Source organism: Hippopotamus amphibius, chromosome 16, assembly GCF_030028045.1.
Source record: "Hippopotamus amphibius kiboko isolate mHipAmp2 chromosome 16, mHipAmp2.hap2, whole genome shotgun sequence".
NCBI classification, from domain to species: domain Eukaryota; kingdom Metazoa; phylum Chordata; class Mammalia; order Artiodactyla; family Hippopotamidae; genus Hippopotamus; species Hippopotamus amphibius.
The window spans coordinates 10399690-10425087 of NC_080201.1; the positions used below are offsets into that span (position 1 = coordinate 10399690).

A 25398-nucleotide genomic window follows, 5' to 3' on the forward strand; every position below is an offset into this window, starting at 1 on the left:
ACCCTACCGTGTACTGACCCCTGCATCCCCAACGCCCACCTTCACACACACACACATCCCCAAAAGGAGAGCTTGGTTGAGAACTTGATGTGTTATCCTTCCAGGTTGTTTTTTTTTTTTTCCTATTCAAGCACAGAGTTCCCACTTTCCTATTCCATTTGTGTGCTCAACAATCGTGCAGTTTGCCACTTTACATATGATGTCTATAAAGATCAGAATGGGCTATTCTCCCACAGACAGTAAGTAGCCGTTAGGGTTGGAACTCTGCTCCAAAGCTGCTGATTCTTATCCTAACAAAGGCTGCCTTAAACCAGCCTTCTGGCTTATGGCATAAAGAATCATCAAAAAGATTATGCAAGCAAAATTGAATTCATTAGTATTTGCTTTGAAGCTTTTACATTGAAGAGACAGCTAATTTATAGAACTCTGTAAAGAAATATATAACCAAAACCTTTATCATCCAAGAATGTGTCATAATTATTTTCTTTAAAATATAAGACAGCACTTTACCACTGTGTTCTTCCTGTCTATAACCTATAAATTCAGTCTTACCATAAGAAAAAGACATCATTTTATTTCACTAGAGGGAATCTTACAAAACATCAGGCCAGAACTCCTCCAAACTATCAACGTCATCAACACAAAGAAGTCCCAGAAACCACCACAACCAGGAGAAGCCTAAAGAGACATTACAACTGCATATAATGTGATAAGCTAGGTGGAATCCTGGATCAGGAAAAAGACACTAGTTAAATTAAGGAAATCTAAATAAACTGTGGACTTCAGTTTATAATAGCATAACTGTGTTAGTTTATTAATTGTAACAAATGTATCATACTAATATATGTTAATAATAGCAGAAACTGGATATAGGGCATATTGGGAACTCTGTACTATCTTTTCCAATTGTCTGTAAGTCAAAACTGTTCTAAAAATAAAGACTAGTCAAAATAAGTCAATTTGTAATTTACTATATTAACAGACAAAAGGAAAACATACAAAAAAATATATATAAGACAAAGAGTAACACTTAAACTTTTTAAGAGGCGATTTAGACATCTTGATATCTTATGTTTGGAATAAAATATGATTTGATAGATCCTCAATTTCTAGCTAGTTTAGTCTTTTCCTACCACCAACTCATGGGACGGGTTCAAAACACTGCAATTCAGGGGAAGAAAATGTTTGTCTTTCTTCATAATGCTTCCTTTTTTGGGAGTTGTTTATTTAATAATCAGAATCAGACTTTTTTTTTTTTTTGCAGGCTTGGCAAGTGGCTACCAGTGTTGGATCCATTCTGATTTGATTAATTGGACCACAAAGAAGACACTGGAGCAAAACTGACTAGAATTTCCTTTTTTTTGAAACTAAACATTTGGGCTTTGCTACATTTTTTTTCTCCTGTATACATGAGACCACAGTGTTACATGTCCCTAAATCCACTGGAATTGGAAACATTTTGGGTTTTATTTTGTGATACCTTCTCTTCCTGATGGATGACTTTGTGAATTTTAAATTCAGAGCTCGTGGTATGTGAAATGTTCAGACTTCAGATGACATGTCGGTGACAGGTCCTTGGTCTAACTGGCGGCCCTTGCATATGTCACAGGATGCCGTGTGGTCAGGTTGTGCACACCAGAGTTTCCCAGGCAACCGAGTCGTGCCCTATGGGGATTCCTTGGGAAGTTGAAAAAAGATGTCGGAGATGAGAGGTCTGGAGCCACCAGGTCTCGAAGCCATTGTTTGCTTTCTTTTGTCTTCTTCCCCACATTCCCCATCATTCTACCAGAGTGCATTGCGGGGGGGATGCATTCCATCACAGGCACTCCAGAAGGTTCTCGGGGACACAGACTTTTTTCTTTTCTTTTATAGATTTGTACTTTAAACTAGTAAGATACTCACACTAGATAAAATCACTTTAAAGTGAATCATTGTAAAGTAAGTCAAGGTACATAAAATCATTATAAAGTGAATCAACTTACATAAAAATAAGTAAATAGTTCAGGTGATACACAGATTTGGGGGGAAAAAGGAAAGAAAAATTATGGGGTTGGCAGAGAACAATTGGACTTGGGTCCAAAATTTCTATCATTTTAGTTTTTCTATTTATATCATTTTTCTTAGTCCTTAACAACAGCATTGATACCTAACACTTTATTTTCCTTCTAATTCACAACATTTTCATGTCTATCGAAATCTGAGTAAATGTACGATTATCCTTGGCTTTTTTTTTTTTTTTCCCCAACAAGGAAGGAGAGTTATTATTTGTTGATCGGAGAGAGAGAGAGACCTGCAAAACTGCCTTCTGGTTCATGTCAAGAGAGCTTTGTCTGGAGCCTGGTAAGCCTTTTTCTCAATCCCAGCCTCATCATTCACCAGTCAAGCGGCCTTGGGTAGTACTTTGACCTCTCTGTGCCTCAGTTTCTTTCTCTGTACAGATTTTTTAGAGTGATGAGCTTGTGCACAGCAATTGACATAATCCCTTCTGATATATGTATTACAGACTCAAACTTCCTTAGAGAATAGCCTTGTAACAAAGATAGTATAATCTGTCTTTAAAAAAAAAAAAATCTTGCTAGGTTGAAATCAAGCCTCAGGTTTTCGCTTGTTTATTCGTTTTCCAATTTCTTCAAAGAGGATAGAGGGTCAAAAGAAATGCCCAAGGTTACAGGATGGAATGCAAAACTCAAACACTGTTTTCCCCCACCCCTGACTCTCTTACTACAAAGTGGATCTCAGCAAAATAATCCTTTGAGAAAGGGGATTGATTGATTCCTGTAATAATTCCAAAGATAACAATAAGAGTCTTTTCTGTGCCATGCTCAGGGCAACGATCATTAAGGTCTGTTGCTTGTTTGCTATGTACAAAATGTTACATCACATCATTCTCACGATACACAGGTGAAATTTGGACTGCTTTCCCCCCATTGTACAGATGGAGAAACTAAGGCTTGAAAGGAATGAGCATCTTGTTCAGATGGCAGGACCCAAGTTTTATCCCAGTGCAATCTGCCCTGCTCTCATTTTTTCCTCCGTTTCCCTCCTCCTCTTCTTTCTTCTTCGTGTTATTATATAAACCTTTATGGAGCCCTTGCTACACGTGAGGCACGCATATTGGTGTCCCTCCAGGATGGATCCTGAGACCTATTGTCTTCTCATTCTAGACTCTGGCTTCAACCCTGAGACACACACGTGTGAATCACTTCATGTTTTGATATCTCCAGCCTGGATCTTTTCCCTGAGATCCTACTCCAGGCACATACCTGTCAGTCTCAAGGACAACCACACTCTACATTTGAAAAGCTTCCTTCTGTGTGTTATACCTCTCACCTCACCTTGTCTCAAACTCTGTGCTCTTCAGAGATGTCACCATTTTGAGTGGTATCCCCATCCCTATAGCTGTGAAGCCAGAAACAGCACTCAGTCTAAACACCTTTGGCTCCCTCCCCCCTGGGATGGGCTCTTCCCAATGCCTCTCAATTCCTTTCATGTCTCTACATCTCCACCTTCACCACCCTGGCCTCCTGACCTCATCTCTGGCCTCCACAACAACACTGCCATCCTAATTGCACCCCTGACCCTTGTTCCTTCCCAGTCCATCCTCCACACCTCAACCAGAGCAGGATTTCTCCCGGTGCTGATCTCCTCATGTTGCCGCACCCCTGTCTTCAAGCTTTTCAGTGGATTCCATAGACCTTGTAATGAAGACCAACATTTTAACATCCTTCCGAGCCTCTTTTATGCAACCTGTCTCATCATTCTCTGCCCTTTGATCTCTGCATTTCGGCTACCCGGATTTTCTGTCAGTCCCTTAAATGAGCCATCTTCATCCAAATGCCTTGATGCTGTTTCCTTTGCCTGAAAAGTCACCTGCATTCCAAAGTTTACCCACCTAATGTCTGTGTTTCCGTTATATCTCAATAAACAGAGCTGCCTCACTGAAGCTTTTCTTAATCTCCCATACTGGATCAGGTCTGTCAATTTCTTTCAAAGCACCTTAAATAATTGATGCTTATATACTTATTTCTGTGTTTGATTAATATCAGTTCTCTTGGCTAGAAGATGAGCTTGTGAGAACAAGGACCACGTCTCTTCAATTACCATAATACCTTCCTGGGCCAAACTCAGAGCCTAGAACATAGTAGTATCTCAATAAATACACGAACCAATATGCTGTGAGGAAACGATTATGACATAATTACACTGTCTTATATTCTAGCTATGGGTGAGAACAATCTCAATTTCTAGAGCAGGGATTCTCAAACTTTAGTGGTGGGCAGAATCACCTGGACATCTTGATAAAACAGAATGCTGGATCCCACCCCAAGTTTCTGGTTCACTGGGTGTGGGTGTGTCCAAAATTTGCATTTATAATGTTCCCTGGTGATGGTGCTGGTGGTCTGGGGACCACACTTTGAGAACCATGGTACTACCCCACGTACATTGTTGGAAGCCAGTTTTTACGTCAGTGTATTCCAAACATTTTTGAGAAATCACCCCTTCTTCATTTAATGCACTAGGCACAGCCTTGCGTGCTCTGGGAGATGGATGGATTTGCTCTTTCCTTAGTCATTGCTAGACCTGGGAGGAGCTTCCATCCTTCACCAGCTGTGCCTGGAGTTGCTCAGGGATTCAATATCCAGCAGGGATTTGCTTCTTAGCAGGACTCTTCTGATGCTCAACAGGGACAATTGCCTGCAACTGACAATAAAATGGAGGGGGAGGTTGGGGAGGCTTAGGTTTCAAACATCTCTCACTGAGGAATTAGTTTTAAAGAGACACACAACAGTAAAGCGTGCTCTGAGTCCAGACACATCATTCACAGCAAGCTCACCCTCTGCGACGGGCTCCGCGCCAGGCTGCAGCCAGACACCTCCCTTGGATCTGAGTCAAGTGCCCTGCAGCCACATACAGAGCACTCAGGTAGGACCCTGAAAGCCCCTCACCTCCATCTGCCCTGCCCCACGACTATTTCAGGTTCCACCAGAGGACTCCCAGCGGGCTGGCCAGGGTCCAAAGGCTCCGACGCGCCCCTCCCATCAACCATGCTGTGCTGGGGAGGGTGAGCGGACCTGGGGGAGAGGAGTGACAATCGGACCGCCTCCTTTGCTTGGAGCTCATCTCAGAGAGGTATTGTTTACTCATGATTACGGTGTTCATAGCTTACTATCCCGGGCCTAGTGGCTTCAGAAAGAAACAGGAGGGCCAGACAATCGAAGCAGAGATACAGGTTTTAATAGGAAACAAAACAGCATAATAGGCTGCTCTGGGGCGAGGTGGGGTGGAGTGAGAGATCACCTGTACATGGAGAGAGGCAGGTATCACGTCCTGCAAGCAGCTGAGCTCACTGGTTCTAAGCCAGCACCACAAATAGATGCTCAAGTTCAGTTCCAAGGACAGGCAGGTGACACGCTGCTTGCCCAAAGGGCGTGTGTTTGAGGACATGCATGTCTAGTCGAATCGAAGACAGATTTGTGGGTGTTTTATTAGACATTTAAAAGTTCCTGGTGTGGTGCTCATGAGCACACATCTCACAAACATTCAGCCCCAGGGAAGGGAATCCACCAAAGGCCCAGCAGCTGTGCACTGAATTCCCTTGCTGCCTTCATGCCAGGCCACTTCTTTCTGCTTTTAGCAGCAGTGATACTAAAGCTGGCCCATTCCTAGGAAACACAAGACACCTCTGATGGCTGGTTTTGGCTTGAGGCCTCTTCCATGGCCTTCTGGAAACTTCCTTAAATTGCACAGAAGTCTAAAGTGCTTCCATTCAATCACCCTTCCCTCTGTCCTTCCCTTGAGGTCAGACCCACATCATGGGCTAATGGGTTTCCCACACTTCCTGGCTCCTCCCTGTTTATTCTTACAAATATTATCCCTAATATCTTTGCACACTTACTCCTTCTCAGAGGATCCTGGTGAAACGAGAGCGCGCACAGCACTCTTCACCTGTGTAAGGAAAGAGAAACATTTACTGAAAAGGAGTGGATTGAGATTCTAAGAAATGGAGATATTTCTTTTATCAGTTGGTCCAGTTTCTCCTCATCAGTATTGTTTACCAGGATTCCCTCTCTGTTTTCTGCCATCCACTAAGTCTCTCCACCCCCCCCACCCCACGCTTACACACATTCTCCTTCTCCTATAAAGGGTCTTCAACAAAGGTTCATCGTCCCTGGGGAATAATTTGGCATTCAAAATTTTCTACCATCGTGGCCACTTTTTAGACATCCTGTCTTCTCTCTTACCTCAGGTGACAGTCTAGCATCTCCCAAACCACCCACCATAGCAAAAGTCATTCTCAAGACTAGCCTGAAAGACTATTATATTCATGGAGTCATTAAATACAAAAAAAATGAGAAAACATAAGTGATCTTTATAACAGCCCTATGAGGTATATACTATGATTCCCGATTGCTTTTTATCTGGTAGGCAATTGTGTGTGATTGTTAGGAATCAGGAAACCTGAGCCGGATCCTGTGTTGCCATAGGAAAGTTACTTAACCTCTCTGAGCTTCCACTCTATCATTTGCAATGATGACATTACAGAGTTATTGTGAAGATTATAGGAGATATTATTAGATATGTGAAGAGTTAACATAGGATCCTACTCCCTTTAATGCTCATTGGGTTTTGACTATTATTATCACAAAAATAGTTATGGTAAGAAAAAAAGGCACAAGTTTTCCAACGCTTAGTACAAGGTATGATACATAGACAGTGCTTAATAAATATTCGCTAAATGAATAACCTTTAAGACCAAGGTTTCTCATCTTTGGCACTACTGACATTTTGGACTGGATAACTTTGTCGTGGGGGTTCCGTCCTATGCAGTGTAGGATGTTTAGCAACATCTTGGCCTCTGCACAGTAAATGCTGGTAGCAACCCCTAGCCCAGTTATGACAACCCCCAAACATTTCCAGACATTGCCAAATGTCCCCTGGGTATAGGGAATGTCCCCAGTTGAAAACCACCATTTAAGATAGAATTGACATAGCCCCTAGATCTCAGAGGCTCAAAGTTCAAATAGGGAAGCCATCCTGCTTCTTTTTAGCTTTTGGTTTAATTTTCTATACTGTAACTGAGCAGGACCCTATGAGGCCGTCCCGGGAGAGACCTCACCCCCATATCCTCTGCTGCAGCTCCTCTCTGAAGTACCTAGAGAATAGTATCTGATGCACATTTCCTGAGTTGTTTCACAGATGCTAAAACCACCACTAAAGGAAGATTTAAGATCTACTGGTGCCTGAGGATTGATAACATTAACCCCTGTGATACCACACTATTAGCTCACCATCAACCAGTCAGAGAATTGTGATCACATACCCTGGGATGCCTCTCCCTCACTTGGCCTTTAAAAATACTTTTGCTGAAACCCATCAGAGTTCAGGGTTCTAGATTATGAGCCACCCATCCTCCTTGCCTGGCACCCTGCAGTAAATGCTGCACTTTCCTCCACAACCCAGTGTCAGTAGATTGGCCTTACTGCGTCTAGGCAAGTGGACCCAAGTTTGGTTTGGTAATAATACTGTGTTTAAAGATCAGAGAGAAGGGTCATCAACCCATGCGGAGGGGTTGGGGATAGTTTGAAAGACTTCCCACTGAGAAATCTGAGCTCAGGCCCATGCCAGTTATGGTCTGTGGGATAAACCTTTATAAATGGACCCATTTGGTCAGTCTGAACTAATGATGAGAAGATCTGGCTTGGTTTCAGTCCTAGCTGCATGGTTGAGAGAACGTATTCCAGTTTTTATATTTTAAAAGTTGACAGCAAGGATAATTTTTTATCTTAAGCCCAAACTGTTGATTAATATTTCTTCCTTCTGATGGAACCTATACTCTTCAGCTCCATGAGGAAATCAGTGTCTTTCCCACTTCTCTTGGTTTGTGGAGACTAGGTAAGCAGAAAGCTCTGAAACATCAGTGCTTTTGTTATTCTATTCTACTGAAGTGAGAAGCAAGGCATGAATGACTTTCTATTTTGCAAGAGCCCATTAATGAGTTATTTGATATGCTAAGAGAGGCGTGGACTGGGGCAGACGCTAAACTGTTCTGCACAAAAGGTAGGAGAAAAGGAGAGGCAGAGAGACAGGTCTTTGGGTTTAGGGAGATCTCACACAACCTGGTGGGTGGCCAGGTGACTTGTAAAAAAAAGAATATCTGATATCACTTTAAATCATCTTAGACCTCCATGACATAAACCCCTTTGATGGTGGTGGTGGTTGTATAACACTGAACGCACTGGATGCCACTGAATTGCACACTTTCAAGTGGTTAAGACAGTAAATTGTATGTTGTGTGGACTTGTGATGCTTAATTTTATGTGCCAGCTTGACTGGGGTAAGGATGCCCAGATAGCCCATAAAACATTATTTCTGGGTGTGTCTTTGAGGGTGTTTCTGGAAGAGATTAGCATTTGCCTGGGGTCAGAGATCAGCCTCCACCAATGCCTGTAGGCATCATCCAGTCCACTGAGGACCTAAATAGAACAAAAATTCCCAAAAGCAGAGGGAGGGTACATGCCTTCTCTGGGCTTGAGCTGAGACATACGCATTCCCTTGAGCTTGGACATCAGTGCTTCTGGTTCTCAGGCCTTTGGACCAGGACTTAGACACTGGCCCCCTCTGGTTTTCAGGCCTTCAGGCCTGGACTAGAATTGTGGCACCAGTTTTCCTGGGCTTCCAGCTTGCAGATGACAGATCGTGGGGTTACTGAATTGGTTGACTGGACCCATGCCAGGGTCCTATTCCAGGCCAAGACCCCTTGTCTTGGCCAGGGAGGTTCTTTTTCCACTCGAATTTGTACAGCCAAAAGAAACTGACGCTGAGACTGGGACAGCACAAGCTTTACTCAGCAGTCAACTAAGGGAAAAGCAGGAACTTAGTTTGCAAATCAACTTCTCAACCCAATTCTGGGGGGAGACACCAAACATGGTAGCGTGTTGAGGTCAAACGGGGGAGGGCAGGAATTGGAAAGAGGAGGAGGAATATTCGTGAGCTGAGAACCCAGGTGTGGTTTGGACCCAGAACAGAGGCAACTCTCCTTTTCAGTCCTCGTATGGGCTCTTGTGTTTGTTGTCATGGAAATTGTCAGTGTCATCCTGTGGTGGGTTATTTAGCATATGCTAATGTATTACAGAGAGCCTGTAATGAGGCTCAAGGTGGACTGGAAGTCAAATCTTCTGCCATCTTGGGCCTAGCTGGTTCTAACCAGTTCTTATGTTATTTTCTCTTTGCAGCTTCCTCCTGAAACTTAGGTAAGAGCAATTACTTGCCATTTGCTTTCCATTTGTGGGAGGGGCTGGGGTGTGATTCTGCAGCAACAGACTTGGTAACAGTGGGGCTTCTTGGCCTCCATAATTGGGTGAGCCCATCAACACCCCCCCCAATCCCATAATAACTCTCCTATGTATCTACATGCATCCCATTGCTTCTGTTGCCCTGGAGAACCCTGACCAAGACAGTATTTTTCCACAAGCAAAAATAAAAAGCATTTGGGTCCCCAAACTTTGGTGACAACTGCTACACACACAAGTGCCTTTCTTGAGTGGTTTTGGGCAAACAAGAGGTGCTGTGTTCCTTCTCTGGGTTGATGCAGAACAGAGGAGAGAACAGTGGATGAGGTGAGAGCTGGGATGTAGCAAGTTCAGGGAGAGCCAGGAGAAACGTGAGAGGCAGAGTCTAGAAGTTACTCTGGGTCTGGCAAAGCCACTAGATTTCCAATGGTATTGGGTTGGCCAAAAAGTTCATTCGGCTTCCCTGTAACATCTTATGGAAAAACCCGAATGAACTTTTTGGCCAACCCAATACAAGGGATTCAGGAATCACACTACTTGTGGTCACATTTTAAGGGACAGGGTAGATTTAGTCATCATCTGGCTTTGTTACCAAGTCCAAGCTCGCTCTGCTTGCCTCACAACAGGCCAATGAACTAGAGATGATGTGTTGAGGCAGGGAAGACAACTTTATTTGGAAAGCCGGCAGACCAAGAAGATGGCAGACTAGTGTCTCCAAAAAAACCATCTTATTGGGGTCTGGATGCCAGTTTCTTGTACAGAATCAGAGAGAGGTGAGGGGAAGTAAAGTAAAAGGATCATCAGTCTTGCAAAACATCTGGAATGACCAGCCTTGGGGAGGGGATGTGTTAATTTCTTCTCTCTTGCAGCCATTCATAGGTGGGCAGGGTCAGATTGTCTCCCTTCGAGCTAAACAAAGGCACTTTAACATTCAGGCAGAGGGGCAGGGTTCCCTGAGGCAGGCCATCATGTATGATTATAATAACTAAAGCAACAAAAAGCAAAGGTTAAAGTCAAAGAAACAGATCTAACCTGGAATCTGATTTAGCTCTTCTGTGTTACAGCTTAACATAAAGATGGAGTGAAAAAAGATTCACAAAGTCAGTAATCTATGTTCTAGCTCAGAGTTTATCAATTGCTATTTATTTTATTTTATTTTTTTATAAATTTATTTGTTTGTTTGTTTAATTGGCTGTGTTGGGTCTTTTTTGCTGTGTGCGGGCTTTCTTTTCATTGCCATGAGTGGGGGCTACTCTTCGTTGTGGTGCACGGGCTCCTCATTGCCATGGCTTCTCTTATTGCGGAGCACGGGCTCTAGGCACATGGGCTTCAGTAGTTGCAGCACATGGGCTCAATAGTTGTGGCTCACGGGCTCTAAAGCGCAGGCTCAATAGTTGTGGCGCATGGGCTGAGTTGCTCCGTGGCATGTGGGATCTTCCTGGAGCAGGGATCAAACCCATGTCCCCTGCATTGGCAGGCGGATTCTCAACCACTGCACCACCTAGGAAGCCCTCAATTGCTATTTATGTTACCAATCTCACAGAGCTGTTGTAAGGGTCAAAGTTAAATAGCTGTAAAAATCTAATACCTATGAATTTTAATGTTGGGGGCTGCCTTTTCACACACTGTTTCCTCTCTTTGCACCTGTTAAGTGGTTCATTTGTCTTTACATTATATTGCATCCATTTGATAGTTATTTTCTTTGGTTTTTGTTTTCTACTTTTTTGTCCTTGATTTCCTCCTCCCTCTAGCAGACCCCTGATTTTTGCTTCTCTCAGCACCTTTCCCCGATCATTTGAGCATAGAAATGCCACCTTGCGTCAGGCCCGTGACTTGCCCAGGTGAGTATTCTGGCACCCAGGGATAATCCAGGTGAATTATGAAGGTGTAACTCTGAAAGTTTAGGATGAATTCCAAATGCGGTCCATTCCCAGCTGAGGTCTTGTCTGGCCAAGCCTTCAGGGATGGCTCCACAGACATCCACTGCGGAACCCTGGGAGGATAGTCTCTTCCTCCGTTGAGACTCCCTGAAAGCCTGAAGCTCCTACTGGCATGATGGGGAGGTGAGGGGTGTTGTACCCACTGGCCCAAGGCTTTGTGCTACCCCATAAATGATGCTGAGATGAATCCAGCATCTGGAAAACAGCAGACCCATTTTCAGATTCTACCACTGCCACTCACCCAAATTATGTCAGTGAGGAATTACTTCTTTGTGCATTAGACATTCTTACTTTCATTTTCCAGATCAGGCAACTACACTGCAGAGTACTTAAAGGCTTCTGCTCTTTAAATGTTCACGGTGCTTGGCCCACCACCAAGTAAGCAATTAATTAGTGGGAGTAACTTTTATTACTGTCATTGTCACTACTGTTTCTTTTTCAACCAAACTCAAGTCTCTGTCTACCACAGTGGAACTTTCTGGGACATACATATGCTTTGTGCTTCAATTTTCCTAGTTCTACACTATTAACTGAACCCACAATATCCTTCATACGTAAAATTAAATTTTTAATTGTAGCTCTTGGGAAACAATATGGCCACGTGAATCTAACGTTCTGTGGGTGCCGTCACTAGGTCTATGAGAACACTCATGAAATTCAAAGTAGAATGAAGGGTATTCATGAAACGTGTATTTATCGGGCACTTATCTTTGGCACGGTACATGACAAACAACACTCCGACTCCAGGCTCATGCTTGTTTGAGTATGCCGCATTGTGTCTGCATGTGGATGAGGAGGAAGAATGAAGGGAGAACCTGACACACACGGGTCGTCATCCTGGCTCTGTCTCGCTCGCTCAGTAACCTTGGCTGGTGACCTTACCCATCAGTGAACCCCAGTTTCCTTCTCTGTTAGAAGGGATTAAAATAACCCCTTTGGAGTGCTGTTGGAGGATTAAATGAGGAACCTAACTGGACATTCCCTGGCAAAATGTAATTCACAGCATATGAGTCCACGCCTCCCTTCCCCATTCTGGGGGTGACGGGGACCACGTCCTGCCACTGCTGCTGTGATAGTTCAGCTGTCCCACAGCAAGAGAGCTTCCGAAGGTTTGCTACGTGCGCTGTGTTACATTCCTCTGATGGATTACGTCCTAGCCATTAACAGCAGTGGTCCAAGAATTTTAATACCTGCAACATAGTCCATATACAATACTAGTGAAACAAAGCCGTTCACTAAAGTATATTGAATGCAGTCTCAACTATATAAAACAGTGCCTCCACATCACAGACATGTGATGTCTGCAGTCATCTTTGAGGGGTGATGACCCCTTTGAAGGGTGATGAATGACTCATTCTCTCACCGTAGTTTATTTTTCGAGGCTTTCAAGAAGAGCTTTTATTGGTTTTGTCATCATTAAAGAACAGAACTTATTACTATTTTAAAATTAAGTCAGATCTGCAGATCTTCCATGCTGAGTCTACTTGTCAGCTCTACGGTGCCTGTGGCAATTTATCTGCCTTTTTTTTTTTTTTTTTGGAGGGGGTTGTTTTTGTTTTGTTTCTGTCTGCATTCTCTTCCTATGCTTTTAAACTAGAGAACTGCTTCCTAATGAGAGCAGTGTGTCTGTGAGAGAGCTTTCATTTACTGTACCATTAACTCATTGGGCAAAGCAATATTTAGGCAATTTTGAAGAAGTATTTTTTGTGTGTGTGTTTTTTGGGGGTTTTGTTTTTGTTTTGTTTTTTTTTAGACGTAAGGGAGCATGGAGGGGCAGTTTCAATTGTAATGATTTTCCTCTGTGTCATTTAGCAGTTTTCCAGGGCTTTTCATTATGGCAGTGCTGGGCCATTTGAGGTACCTGCTTTCTAATCAGCCCTGGCTGCCTTCCAGTCAGTCTCGGCGGAAACTCACTAGGCACAGGGTTTAATTGGGGCCACCCACCATGGAAGCGCTTCCCCGCTTTGTCCGGAGAGATGGAAGCTCTTAATGTAATGCACATAAAAACGTCCAGTACTGCAGCGCAGGCACCAGGGCTCTGATGTCCCGAGGCTGTTATTATGTCCCAGTTCAATGTCAGCTTTTCAGAGAGACTCCATCCAATCGCGGGGGATGTTTGAACTCTCAGAAAGAGAGCAATAGAAAATATTGGGTTGCCGTCTGGACACAGCCCCTGATGTTTGGAACCTCTCTAAATAGATCCCAGACGGCTGTAAAAATTCAAAATATCCCCCCCTCATCCCTTTTACGATGATCCTTCTGGCACCATGGATTCCTTCCATTAATTCCTTGCAAAAGCCAGTTGAGTTCCAATCATTGGTTTTAAATGATCTGCCTCTTGAAATGATGCCTGGCAGCCTTGTGGAAACGGCAGCCTCAGGCGTGGTGGGGCCAAGTCACTGCGTGGCTTCTGGAAACAGGCTGCCTGTGGAACAGGGTGCAGGCCCCCTGCAGTGCTCTGGGCAGGCGGGTGGTTGTGTGGTTGGGTAGATGGGGCGTCTAGAAGCCCAGATCATGGTGGTGTTTGGGGCTCTGCAGGTGAAGCAGGGGAGTCGCAACCTCCTTGTGTGCTTCAGATTGGAAATGCTTAATCTGGATGTGAATGTGGCATCTGCAAACCTCCTGTTGGCTGAGCTTCCCGAGATAATGCAGCCAGCAGCCTAGGAATAAAGAGAGGGCCTGCTTTGCCCGCCCCCAACCATAGCGGGGAGAGGGATGGAGAGAGACAAGGAGAGAGAGAATGAATAATAATGAGGCTGCCACTTAGCAAATGCTTCCTTAGCTCCTCACCTGATGATCACGGTGATCCCTTTTACTCCTCCCTCCATCCCTGGGATGCAGGGACTATTATCATCATATCTTGTAGATGGAGAAACTGAGGCTTATAGAGGGCAAGAGATTATCCAAGTTCCTCCAGTGGTGTCACCATCGTATCTGTGTGACTCTGCAGCAGCACTTCTGAAATGTTCCTGTGCGTACAGCCACCTGGGGACCTTGATCTCATGCAGGTTCTTGGTTACTGCAGGATGTGATTCAGGTCCAAGGCTGGAACTGAGATGCCGCAGGTGATGGGGATGCTGACAGGCTGGGGATTGTGCACTGAGGACGGAGGAAACGAACAGTTGGGTCTTGACTAGTTGCATTTTAGATTCACCTGGAGCTAGGGGGCTTTAAAAATACTGCTGGTGAGCCGTCAGACCCAGTAACTTAGAATCTCTGGGGCTGGGATTTGGCCAGCGTGCACTTAGGTTGAGAACATCTGCAGAGGTGGGGAGTCCTATGGCTGAAGTGATCGGGGTGAGCCTCAAGGTGTTTAGACTTACGAGAACAACAACAGAAATGTAAGGTTCGGTTAGGAAGGGAGGGAGAGAAAAGAAAGACCACTGTGTATTGGAGGGTGAGGGAAGGAATAAAAAATGCGAGGAAGCTGGGGAATAAGGGAGGGAGTGAAACCCAATGCAAACAGCTGGAGCTAGTTCACAGGCAGGTGTGGAGCCTGTTGGGTGGTGGATTTTGCTCCTCACAAGAGGTGGGGGTAATGAGGTTCCCTGGTCGGGGCTGGCCGAGGAGGTGGTGTAAAGTGCCTGTCTCAGCAGCCTGGGTTGTTTTCCTTCCGGGCGATGAGGTTTCCATTCAACACAGTATTACCGTGAGTGAACCCCGTTGCCGGTATTGGAAAGAAAGATGACAATGGCATCGTCACTGCTCTAAGCAGCGGAGAAGGCAGTGGTGGTTGGGGTGGGGTCATGGTCTCCATCATGCTGGTCTCACTGACCCATCAGAGGCCGAGGGAATGGTAGGCTGTGGGAACACAGGGTAGTGGGGTTAACCCAGCCCAACCCAGCCACAGGGATCAGGGATGACAGGTGCCGGGGGCCTGAATTAAAGCAATCTGGATGAGGATGAGGGACTGATCCTGAGGCATCCTGAGGTTTGATGACCAATATCTCCCCCTCCCCATCCGAAAAATACAACAAACTACTGAATATAACAGCAGCAACAATAACAACAAAACAGACTCACAGATACAGAGAACAAACTAGTGATTACCAGTGGGAGGGGGGAGGGGCACCATAGGGTAGGGAGCGGGAGGTACAAACTACTGGGTGTAAGACAAGCTGCAAGGATGTATTGTACAACATGGGAATATAGCCAGTATTTTATAATAACTGTGAATGAAGTATAACCGTCAACACTGTATAAAAAAATAACAAAAAAATAAAAAAGAAGTTGATCAGTGGGAAAGAAAATCTCCCCCTTCCCGCTTTGCCTCCCACACATTCAGGGAAGATGCCCAAACTTCCCATCTTGGGGTTCTGGGCAGGTGACGGCAGATGGAGGATAGCTGATGGTTCATGCTTGGTGCCTTGTTAAGTTTAGATGCTTCTGATGCATCCAGTCAAAAATGCCCCGTAAGCGGCTAGAAATACGTGTCTAGAGCTTGGAACAGAGATTTGAGCTGGAAAAAGAGATCTGGGAGACACCAGCACATCAGATGGGATGTGAATGTCTAGGAATGGCAGAGGTTATCTCGCAAGGAAAGACAAGGGGCGGGAATGGAAGTGTCCGGACGCCAACATTCAAGGGACATAAAAAGCGCAGGAAAAGTATTTGATAAGTAAAAATTTAACAAGAATGGGAAAAACAGAACAAGGTAATAACCTGGAAGCTGAGCAGGTGAGAGGTTTTTGAGGAGGAGGCCATGATGGTGAGTTTCAAATGCTACAACAATTTAAAGAAGATACACTGCCAGGGGCTCAGTTTCTCTCTCTCTCTTTTTTAATGGTTCTCTCTGAGCAAAAGGAGCAGGGTCTACACATTTCTATTTCTCCGTATTTTTAAAAATTTATTTTTTAATTGAAGTATCGTTGATTTTATTTCTCTGTATTTTTAAATAGCTCTTGTCATATCATGATATTTTTTATTGTCAAATATCTTTAATCTTCTTTAATCTGGAATTATTCCTTAACTTTTTTGTATCTTTCAGGATGCTGACATTTTTGAGGGGTCTAGACCAGTTGTTTTGCATAATATCCTTCCATTTGGATTTGCCCAATTGTTTTCTTTTTCCATTATTGTTGTTTGGTTTTTTAAAAAATTTTATTGGAGTATAGTTGCTTTACAATCTTATGTTAGTTTCTACTGTACAGCAAAGTGAATCAGCTATATGTATACACATATCCCCTCTTTTTTGGATTTCATTCCCATTTAGGTCACCACAGAGCACCAAGTAGAGTTCCCTGTGCTATGCAGTAGGTTCTCATTAGTTATCTATTTTATACATAGTTTCAATACTGTATATATTTCAATCCCCATCTCCCAATTCATCCCACCCCTCCTTTCCCCTTTGGTATCTATGTGTCATCTCATGATTATGAAATTACCCTTTGGAGTCTGGTCTCTCTGGGGACAGTTTCAGGAGACTGAGGGCAGAAGTGAAGGGTAAATGACCAAGGACAGGATGCATTTACCTTCACCTGCACAGTCCAGCCCTTTGAAAGAGCCCCGCCCCTTACCCCAAGAGAGTGGGAACACATGGGAAGGATGCTGAGTAAATGGGGGGAAATGATGAAATTGGTCCTTTAGAAATTGTAATGCAGTATACCTCAGTGGGTGGGATGAATCTCTGCTCCCAGTCACTTCCCCAAGCCCAGATAAGGAAAGGCTTAAGAAGAGACTGCAACCCAAGCTGGGCACTGTGGATGGCTGTGTCCTGTCTGGGCTTGAGTTGAAATGAAATCCAGTAGGTCCTAGGCTTCTAAATCCTGTCCCCAAAGGAGTCATTAGCCCAGAGGGGTGCTCTTGTCCTAATTTACATAGCCCCCAACTTTTGGCTACTTTCCTTCAAATGCTGGTGCAGAAGGGCACACCATTTTTTTAAATTTCATTTTTATTTTATATTGGGGTACAATTGATTTACAATGTTGTGTTAGTTTTAGGTGTAGAGCAAAGTGACTCAGTTATACACAGAAAGACAAATATATGAAATCGCTTATATGTGGAATCTAAAAAGATGATACAAATGAACTTATTTACAAAACAGAGACAGACTCACAGCCTTCGAAAATAAACTTACGGGCACACCATGTTTGAATGCGCACCCAGGCACTGTGTCCAGGAGCTGCAGCCCTGACTTCAAATGCGAGTTTTGGGGGTCCAGCCTAGAGTTTGGATGACAGAATATTTAGATGACACCCATCTCTAAGCGACAATTCATATCCTCGAGAAGTGGAATGGCTACCAGAATAAGGTTAAAAGAAGTTAAAAAGTAGAAGAGCGGGGCTTCCTAGGTGGCGCAGTGGTTAAGAATCCGCCTGCCAATGCAGAGGACATGGGTTTGATCCCTGCTCCAGGAAGATCCCACATGCCGTGGAGCAACTAAGCCCATGCGCCAAAAAAAAAAAAAAAGTAGAAGAGCTGTCATCTATCAAGCACTATTGGTTTGCGGTTCTGCATCAGACATTTTAGATGTTTTATTCAACCCTCATGACAAAAAGATGTGAAGTAAGGATGATTCACCCTGTGTGAGAGATGAGTACGTGAAAACTTTGCATTCAAGGTCACATAGCAAAACTACAGGGACTTTCTGATTGAGAGCCTTAAAAAAAAATACAGGGACTACTTTCGTTGAAACTGATAGAAACTCAATACAGAGCAACTTAAAGGGGAAAGGAGTTGGAAAGAAGTTTCCTGGCTTAAATGGCAGTGATTTCAAGGATTACAGGAGCAGGTACAAGAATTATGGTCTCAAACTGGAGCGTGTATATTTTCCTCTTTCCTTCCTACTCAATGGATTTCATTTTTGCAACTCAGGAGGATGGCTGCTGCAAAATCCAGGCTTTCATCGCATATGGTGACAACCTCAGCTGAGACATGGGTTTATCCTCCCAAATTATGTAGATCAGCACCAGTAAATGATTCTAACAGGTCACACTTAAGTCCAGACCCCACCACTTTGGCCAAGCATTTTTTACCCAAAAGAAAGTGTTCTTATGTTTGGGCAGGTCTAAATCATGGATTAAACCAGAATAAGGAAGATGGAAATGTTTAGAAGGCAAATCACTCTCTCCAAAATTAAAACATCTAATCAAACAGCAAATACTTCCCACTCATCACTCTATCAAGGATCCAATCCCAAACCAGTCCTTTATTCTTTCTATTATATTTTGCTTCCTTCCTCCATGAATAGGAAGTTAGTCAAAGGCATCCCAGAAGCTTTCGATCCTATTGGCTAGGAAGCAGTGCTGGCATTCACGTGGAGGTGTAAGTACAGTGGGGCCACAATTACGGGTTTGTAATATATTTAGTTACATCAGAAACAGCCAGGTGTTGGTTCAAAGACAGATGTCTGGGCCTCATCCCAGACCCGCTTAATTGGAATATTCCTAGGGATGCCCAGGAATGTCAGTTCTAACAACTGCCCAGGTGATTTTGATTAGCAATAGCCATTCCCAATCTTGGCTGTCCCAGGCTTCGGGCAGACGTGCTGGTGTTAAAGAGGTGGGTTTGGGAGTCATCGGGGCAGATGTCTAAGCCGGCACATGATGAGATCTGGTGGTGGAGAAGGAGAGACTACTCCATGTAGACAGGAGTCATTTCTCTTTCTCAGCAGCCTGAGGTTTTCCAGAGCTTTTGCAAAGTATAGGCACCACTCTTCGCTGCGTGGAGAATGCAGAACTTGGCCTTAAGTTCATGTGTGAGAATAGGGAGTCTAGTTGAAATGCTGCCTCTCCAGTCTGGGGCAGACAAGCTACTTTTAATTGTAGGGTGGGGAAAAGACTGAAAATAGAGCCGGGAAGCAGCACGTGTAGACAGAGCAAGGGAAGCTGACATGAATAGAGAACGCCTCATCGTAGAGAGTCAGATAAGCACAGGTTGCAAAGAGAAGAAATTGATGCCAATGTCCCAGAAAAGTGTCAGAAAAGACTAAATATAATTTGAGCTGAGAGAACAGTGGGTAATTCCTAAATTGTGTTTGCAGATAATCTGTCACTAAGGAAAACCAGTCTATGCCTGTCATTTGTTTGAATTTCACTCTTTGTGTGGTGAAGGAAGCACTTTATCTTTCTGGATGGTTATCTCTAAAGAACTCTTTAGAGATACTACTAAGAGATAGTAGTATCTCTAAAGAAGATACTACTGGGGGTCATATTCCTCCTCCTCCATCTCCCCCTCCCCACCGTTTTTGAGGAAGGTGTTAACTGTACCTTGTTTTCTGAGACACTGGCCAGAAGGTAGCCCTTGCCTCTCAGGGCTCAAGGATGGAAATCCATTTCTGTCTTTTTGTTTTTTATTTTGGCTACTGTGTTGAAATAAGTCCTGATTTCTGTTTCTAGTTTACCCTGTTCTAGGTTTGGATGCATGGCTTTGGACATTTCTCTTTGGACATGAAAATGCTTTCTACAGGAAACCGTCAGGAATCTCTTAAATAAAACCTGACAGACCACTCAGTGAAGCTTTAAAACACCAGAGGGGGGACAACACCCCTCTGTGAAAGTCGGCTGCGGTGGTAAAGGGGCTAAATGTTTCTTTTTTTCTGTGGAAGAGACCTTGGCATCCTCATGGAGCTGAGATCAAGGAAGAAGTGAATCAACAACAGAGATCACCATTTATTTGTTGTTCTGATCTGAAGGAGGTACATGACTTAAAGCATATTATCTTGAAAATGAGGTTAAACTTATGTCAGTGTGAAAAGATGAGAAATCAATGCCTAGAACCGTACAAGTGATTTTAAAGGATGGAAAAGAGGGTGATGTTTTGGGGTAGCTCAGAGTGAAACTGTGTGATTTCTCCATTTCCCAACCATTCCCTCCCTCCTTCCTTCCCTCCTTCCTAATATTTACCTAAAGTCTGCTGCTTGCCAGGCTCTGGGCTAAATTTGACAGAATACACCACGACAGGGATCATTTTCTCTTTTCCCCATTGGTTCATGCAATGTTTGTGCCCCTCCCCCCAAACTCGTATATTGAAACCTAATCCCCAGTGTGATGGCATTTGGAAGTGAGGCCTTTGGAAGGTTGACTGGGTCACGAGGGCCAAGGCCTCATGAAAGGGATTTGTGCCCTTATAGAAGAGACCCCAGGGAGATCCCTCGCCCCTGCCACCATGTGAGGACACAGCAAAAAGAAGGCCATCCATGAGCCAGGAAGCAGCATCTCACCAGACACCAATGGAATCTGCTGGCACCTTGATCTTCGACTTCCCAACCTGCAGAACTGTTAGAAATACATGTTTGTTGTTTCTAAGCCACCTAGGCTGTAGTATTCTGTCATAGCAGCTCAAATGGACTGAGACACATCACTATGAACTTTAGATATTCTTCATAGTGTCTTAAATTTATAGGCTTAAAATCAGCTCAGGTGTAGATTTCCAAGTAGTTTAGAAGCTGGTGCTCCTTTGCAATTCACAACTGAACAGACCATGTGCTCCTGACTCTCTGTCACCATCTAGAGGCAATTTATACATATTGCAGGGCTAGTTCTTAGAATATAGAAAATCATCCCAGAAGAAATGGCTTTGCAGTGTGTGCGTATCAACCCTACAGAAGAAACTGGACCTGGTCATCTGTGAGTGCATAAATCTTTTGTCACAACTGTGGGGGTGCTACTGGCATCTAGAGAGCTGAGGCCACAGGTGCTGCTCAACATCCTGTAATGCACAGGACAGCCTCCACCACAGAGAATTATCCAGCCCCCAAGGTCAATAGTGCTGAGGGCGAGAAGCACAGGTAAAGAAGTGTTCTCTGAAAGTCAAGCCCTGACCATGGTAAGGAAACTCTGCTCCTGGCTGCAAGAGAGCAAGACCAAAGGGCTGTGGATGACTTCGGGAGATGCAGATGAAGGACATGGTCTTACTGGGCCGAGTGTGGACAAACCATGTACCCCCCCAGCTTCTTTTAGAAGCATAAAGTGATGAAATCACCTATGTCAGAATCACCCGCAGCTGCTTGCTACAAATGCATATTTGGGACCAACACCAAATCTACTGAATTAGAATGTCCATGGCTGGTGGCCCAGGCATCTGCATTTTAAGCCAGCATCACGGGTGATTTTGATGCACGTTCAAGGTTGACATAGGATAGCTAATTAACAGAAATACAGGGTTTCACCTGTTCTTATTTTTAAAGCCCACTTATAAAGGGCTCAGAAGCACATTCACTTAATCCTTGGGATATCCTTTTGCTATATTGTGTTTACGCCTATTTTACAGATTAGGAAATGGAGGCCACAAGAGCTTAAACAGATTATGTCATGAAACCCACATGATTTGTTTGACCAGGATTTTCTCACTGTGAGGCCTTTCCAAAATGTTCCCCTCACCCCCACCCCAAGGCAGAAGCTGTGCCACCTTCTCTGCTTTTCTAGCCCCAGGTTTAGATCTTCACTGATGCATCCAGTGAAACAGACTCTGAACACAGACACACACACACACGTACACCTTAAATCTAAGTTTCCTACATGCCTCACCCCCAGCCGACAAGGTCCTGTTGACCTGGCCATCTGCTATTTCTTCTTCTCCCTCTGGCCTGTAAGCCTTCCATCATGGCAGGTACATTTCCTACTTTAAGACGTTCACTTACACTGTGCTGCATCTCCCTTGGCACGCCAGACCTCACTCCTCTCTTTCTTTATAAAACTGACCCACTCTCTTTGGTCTTATTTGAAATGTCATCTCCTAACAGACACCTTACTGTTACACACTCTTAGCCCCCTGCCCAAACTAAATTAGATTCTGCTATTAGTCTAATTTATAGGAAAGGAATGGGCTCCTATTGTATTTGCAGTCATTTTGGTTCTCCTATTGTTGACGTATCCCTGGAGGGTCTTTTCCATCAGCCTGTGAGGAGAATATATTTTGTCCATCCCTGCAAACAGTGGGGATCCAAAGATCAAGTTCACGTGGTGAGTACAAACAGGAGCAGGCACACAGCACAGGGGGTTGTACGTTCGTGGTGACGGCAGCGGGGTATGCTATAGCTTATTTCCGCACGTTGTGGGGTCTGGGGCCGGGATTCAATTCTGAGGAGCTGGAAATGCGGTCCCTTGAAGAGGCGAGGCCACCGCCGGCCAGCCTGGGTTTTCACACGCCGCCGCAGGCAGTGACAAGGCTCTTGCTTCCAGCCCTTCAGGCCGCCTGAGCTTTGCGAGTTACCGGGATTACTCTTTGCGGAGCGAGGCTATCTTGAGCTAAGCCGAGCCCAGTTTTCTCAAACTTATCAAGGAGTTAATAAATCCCACCTTTGCAAGGAGAGGGCCCGAGGTGAGCGGGGTACAGCAGGGGACGGCACCTGGCCCTTTGGAGGTACTGAGAACGCTGCATACCTGGGCTGTCTCGCCAGGAGACTTGTGAAAGAGAAGTTTGCACGGGCGGAGAGAGAAGTCGCGCCACTCACCTGAGCTGCCCACCCTGCGCGGCTCATCCCTCCGTGCGCTTCAGTGACGTTTTCCCAGCCTGGCCCAGGGCGCTGCGCTGCGCTCCCTCCCTCGGCGGTCGGTCCCTCCCTCCCCCTCCCTCTCCCCCAGCCTCCCCTCCCCCTGCGCCCCCTCCCTCGGAGCGGGAGCGGGGAATCCCACGCCCTTGCACCAGCCCGGGGGCTCGGACGGGCCCGGGAGCCGCTGGTCGCCAATCACCGTGCGGTGGAGAGGCGGGCGCTCGGCTCCGGCGCGCTGGGGGAGCCAGCTGGCGCTGCTGGCCGCGGGCGCCTCAGACGCTCACCCCGACACAGACAGACGCACGGACGCGAGGGCAGGCGCGGACAGAGACCCCCGGCCGTCTGCGCTCGGAGGCGCGCGCCAGCCCCGGCCCGAGGCGCCCCCGTGCCGCTCCCGGGAGCCGCAGGCGGCGCTGCGCTCGCCGGCGCCGGCGGGAGGCAGGGCGCGCGGGCGGCAGGAGCCGGGGAGGCCCGGCGCGCCTGGCCGGCGATGTGAGCGGCGGCGGCGGCGGCTCCCACCTGGCGCCGCACCTGGAGCGCCGCGCTCCCGGGCGGCGGGGAGAATGCGCGCCGGCCGCAGCCGCCGCGCCCGCACCTGACCATGGAGTGCGCCCTCCTGCTCGCTTGCGCCTTCCCCGCCGCCCGCTCGGGCCCGCCGTGGGGGCCGGCGGGACGGGGGCGCGTGGCCAAGGCAGGTGCCCGGCGAGGGGCGCTCCGACGGTGGGTGGCCGGGGACCCCAGCCCTGCCGCGCTCCTCACGCGCGGGGTCACCTTTTCTCTTGCAGGCGCTCCAGCTGTGCTGCCTTTGCTGTGCGTCGGTCGCCGCAGCCTTAGCCAGTGACAGCCGAGGCGGCGGCGGCAGCGGATTAAACCACGGTTCGTATTCGCACTCCCTCCCCCCCCCCCCGCCACCCGCCGCATCCCCCAGGAGGGCCTTCCCAGTCACTTTGTCCCTTCCTTCCCCCCAAAGAGAGAAAAGGTAGAAGAGCTCACCCCTCCCCCCACGTGGCAGGTGTGCGCGCGTCCTGGAAACGGTTCCTGTTTGGAGAGGGGGTGTGTGGCAAGGACTCTGAACTTATCAGAAGAATCAGTGCCTCAAGCTGCAAGTCACATAAATGAGAAAACAATACTTTCCCTCGTTCACAGACGGCTGGTTTAAAAAAAAAAAAAAACTTGCTGCAGTGGGAAATTAGAAAGTGAGTGGACATTGACCAGGTAGCTGATATCAAAAGGCACCTTCCTCATTTCCTTCCTCTTCTGGGAAAGAACATGCCCCCTTCTTCCCCCATCTTTGCTCCCCACCTCTCCTCTCCCTATCTCTCCTCTCTCCCATCTTTCCTCTCCCTCATCTTCCCTTCCCCCACTTCCCCACTCCTGTCCCTTTTCTCCCTTTCCTGTCTTCTTTCTGCCTTTTCTCTCCCCTCCTATCATTGATTTCCAAAGATCGCTTTTAGAGCAAAGCAGGTAGTCTCTCTGGGTGGGGGCCTTTATCCCTTTTGAGGTTCCCTAGCTGCAAACATCCAGAACACTCTTTACTTCTGTCATTTATTAACTTCTCCCTGGCACCTGGAAGGAAAGCCCTTGTTTCCATTGTTCCCATCAGCTACTGGAGAACAGCTGATTCCCGATCCAAGGTTTCTATAGCAAGACCTTGATGTCTAGCTGGGGTTCTACGTTTTTTTGTTTTTTTGTTTTTCCCAGTCTTGCAGGGTTATCTCCTCCTCTCAGGGGACCAGGGATCATATTGGGGAGAGGGGGAGATGGCAGAGTCATGGAGAAAGGCTGTACCGCCAGGGAGAGGGTGAGTGAGGGGATAGGGGAGGGCCAGGAATTTGCCCTTGAGAAATTCACCTTTTGTCCAACCAGAAAAGCTGGCTGCAGTTTCTAAACAACCCCTCATTGTTTCATCAGGGCCAAATGGCTGGAGGTCCTCTCCATTCCAGCTACCACCTGTAAGGACCTCATCTTTAGGCAGCCCCTGAGCCAATTAATCAGATCACTCACTACAGGGGCTGTGACTGCCCCTCTTCCCATCAAGGACTGAATATTACCATCAGCCTGCTTGCTCATTCTCCCCTTGGAAACAAACTAGAAGCAGGTGCCTGGGTGGGGGGCGTTGCAGGCTGATTCTGCAGAAGGCAGGCTGGATAAGGCTCCTGCATGTTCTTCCAGCTAAGAGCAGGCAGAGTTTCAGATGGCTTTGGACAAGGAGGTAAGAATCAACTTATTATAGAGACTGTCTGGAGCATGTGTCAGGGATGGTTTTCACAATTAGGTTTTAGTATGGGGGAGGGAGGAGGTGGTTTGTTGCTAAGAAAAAGCTGCATTTAATCAAAAGCCACATACCAGGAAAGCAACATAGTAGCAATTTTTAAGAGAAGAGAAATCATGTGTATCCTGCTCAATTTTTTAAGCTTAAGAGAAAACATTTTTTTCAATTACTTTTTAGTTTAGTATGAATGTTAATCAGGTAGTATTTCTAGTTAAAGGAGTGAAGGAGAAAATGGGGAGGACAGCAAGAACATTTTGAGAATGAGTGTTTCAAGCAATATGAGTCACAGATGGTTCATACACAGAACAACACAGTTGCAAATTGTCATACTGGGAAATTTTTTTTACAGATGCAGGACTGATTAGAATATCATTTATTGATCCGGGCTAACTACAGGGTTTCTGTTCGCTCCCTAGCTTTTTTCTTTCTTTTTTTGATTGTTGACTATTTTGGGAAAAGAGAAAT

At 45.8% G+C, this 25398-nt stretch overlaps 1 protein-coding gene across 1 annotated transcript in view; it reads left to right on the plus strand.

Annotated features, from left to right (window-relative positions):
• Positions 1–23262: 23262 nt before the first annotated feature.
• The window catches only part of ADAMTS18 (ADAM metallopeptidase with thrombospondin type 1 motif 18), a 150790-nt gene continuing 148654 nt past the window's right edge, over positions 23263–25398 (plus strand). The window contains exons 1-2 of the mRNA XM_057712145.1: positions 23263–23352; positions 23447–23537. Coding sequence (XP_057568128.1) covers positions 23263–23352; positions 23447–23537 — 181 coding nt within the window. The remainder of the gene's footprint in view (positions 23353–23446; positions 23538–25398) is intronic.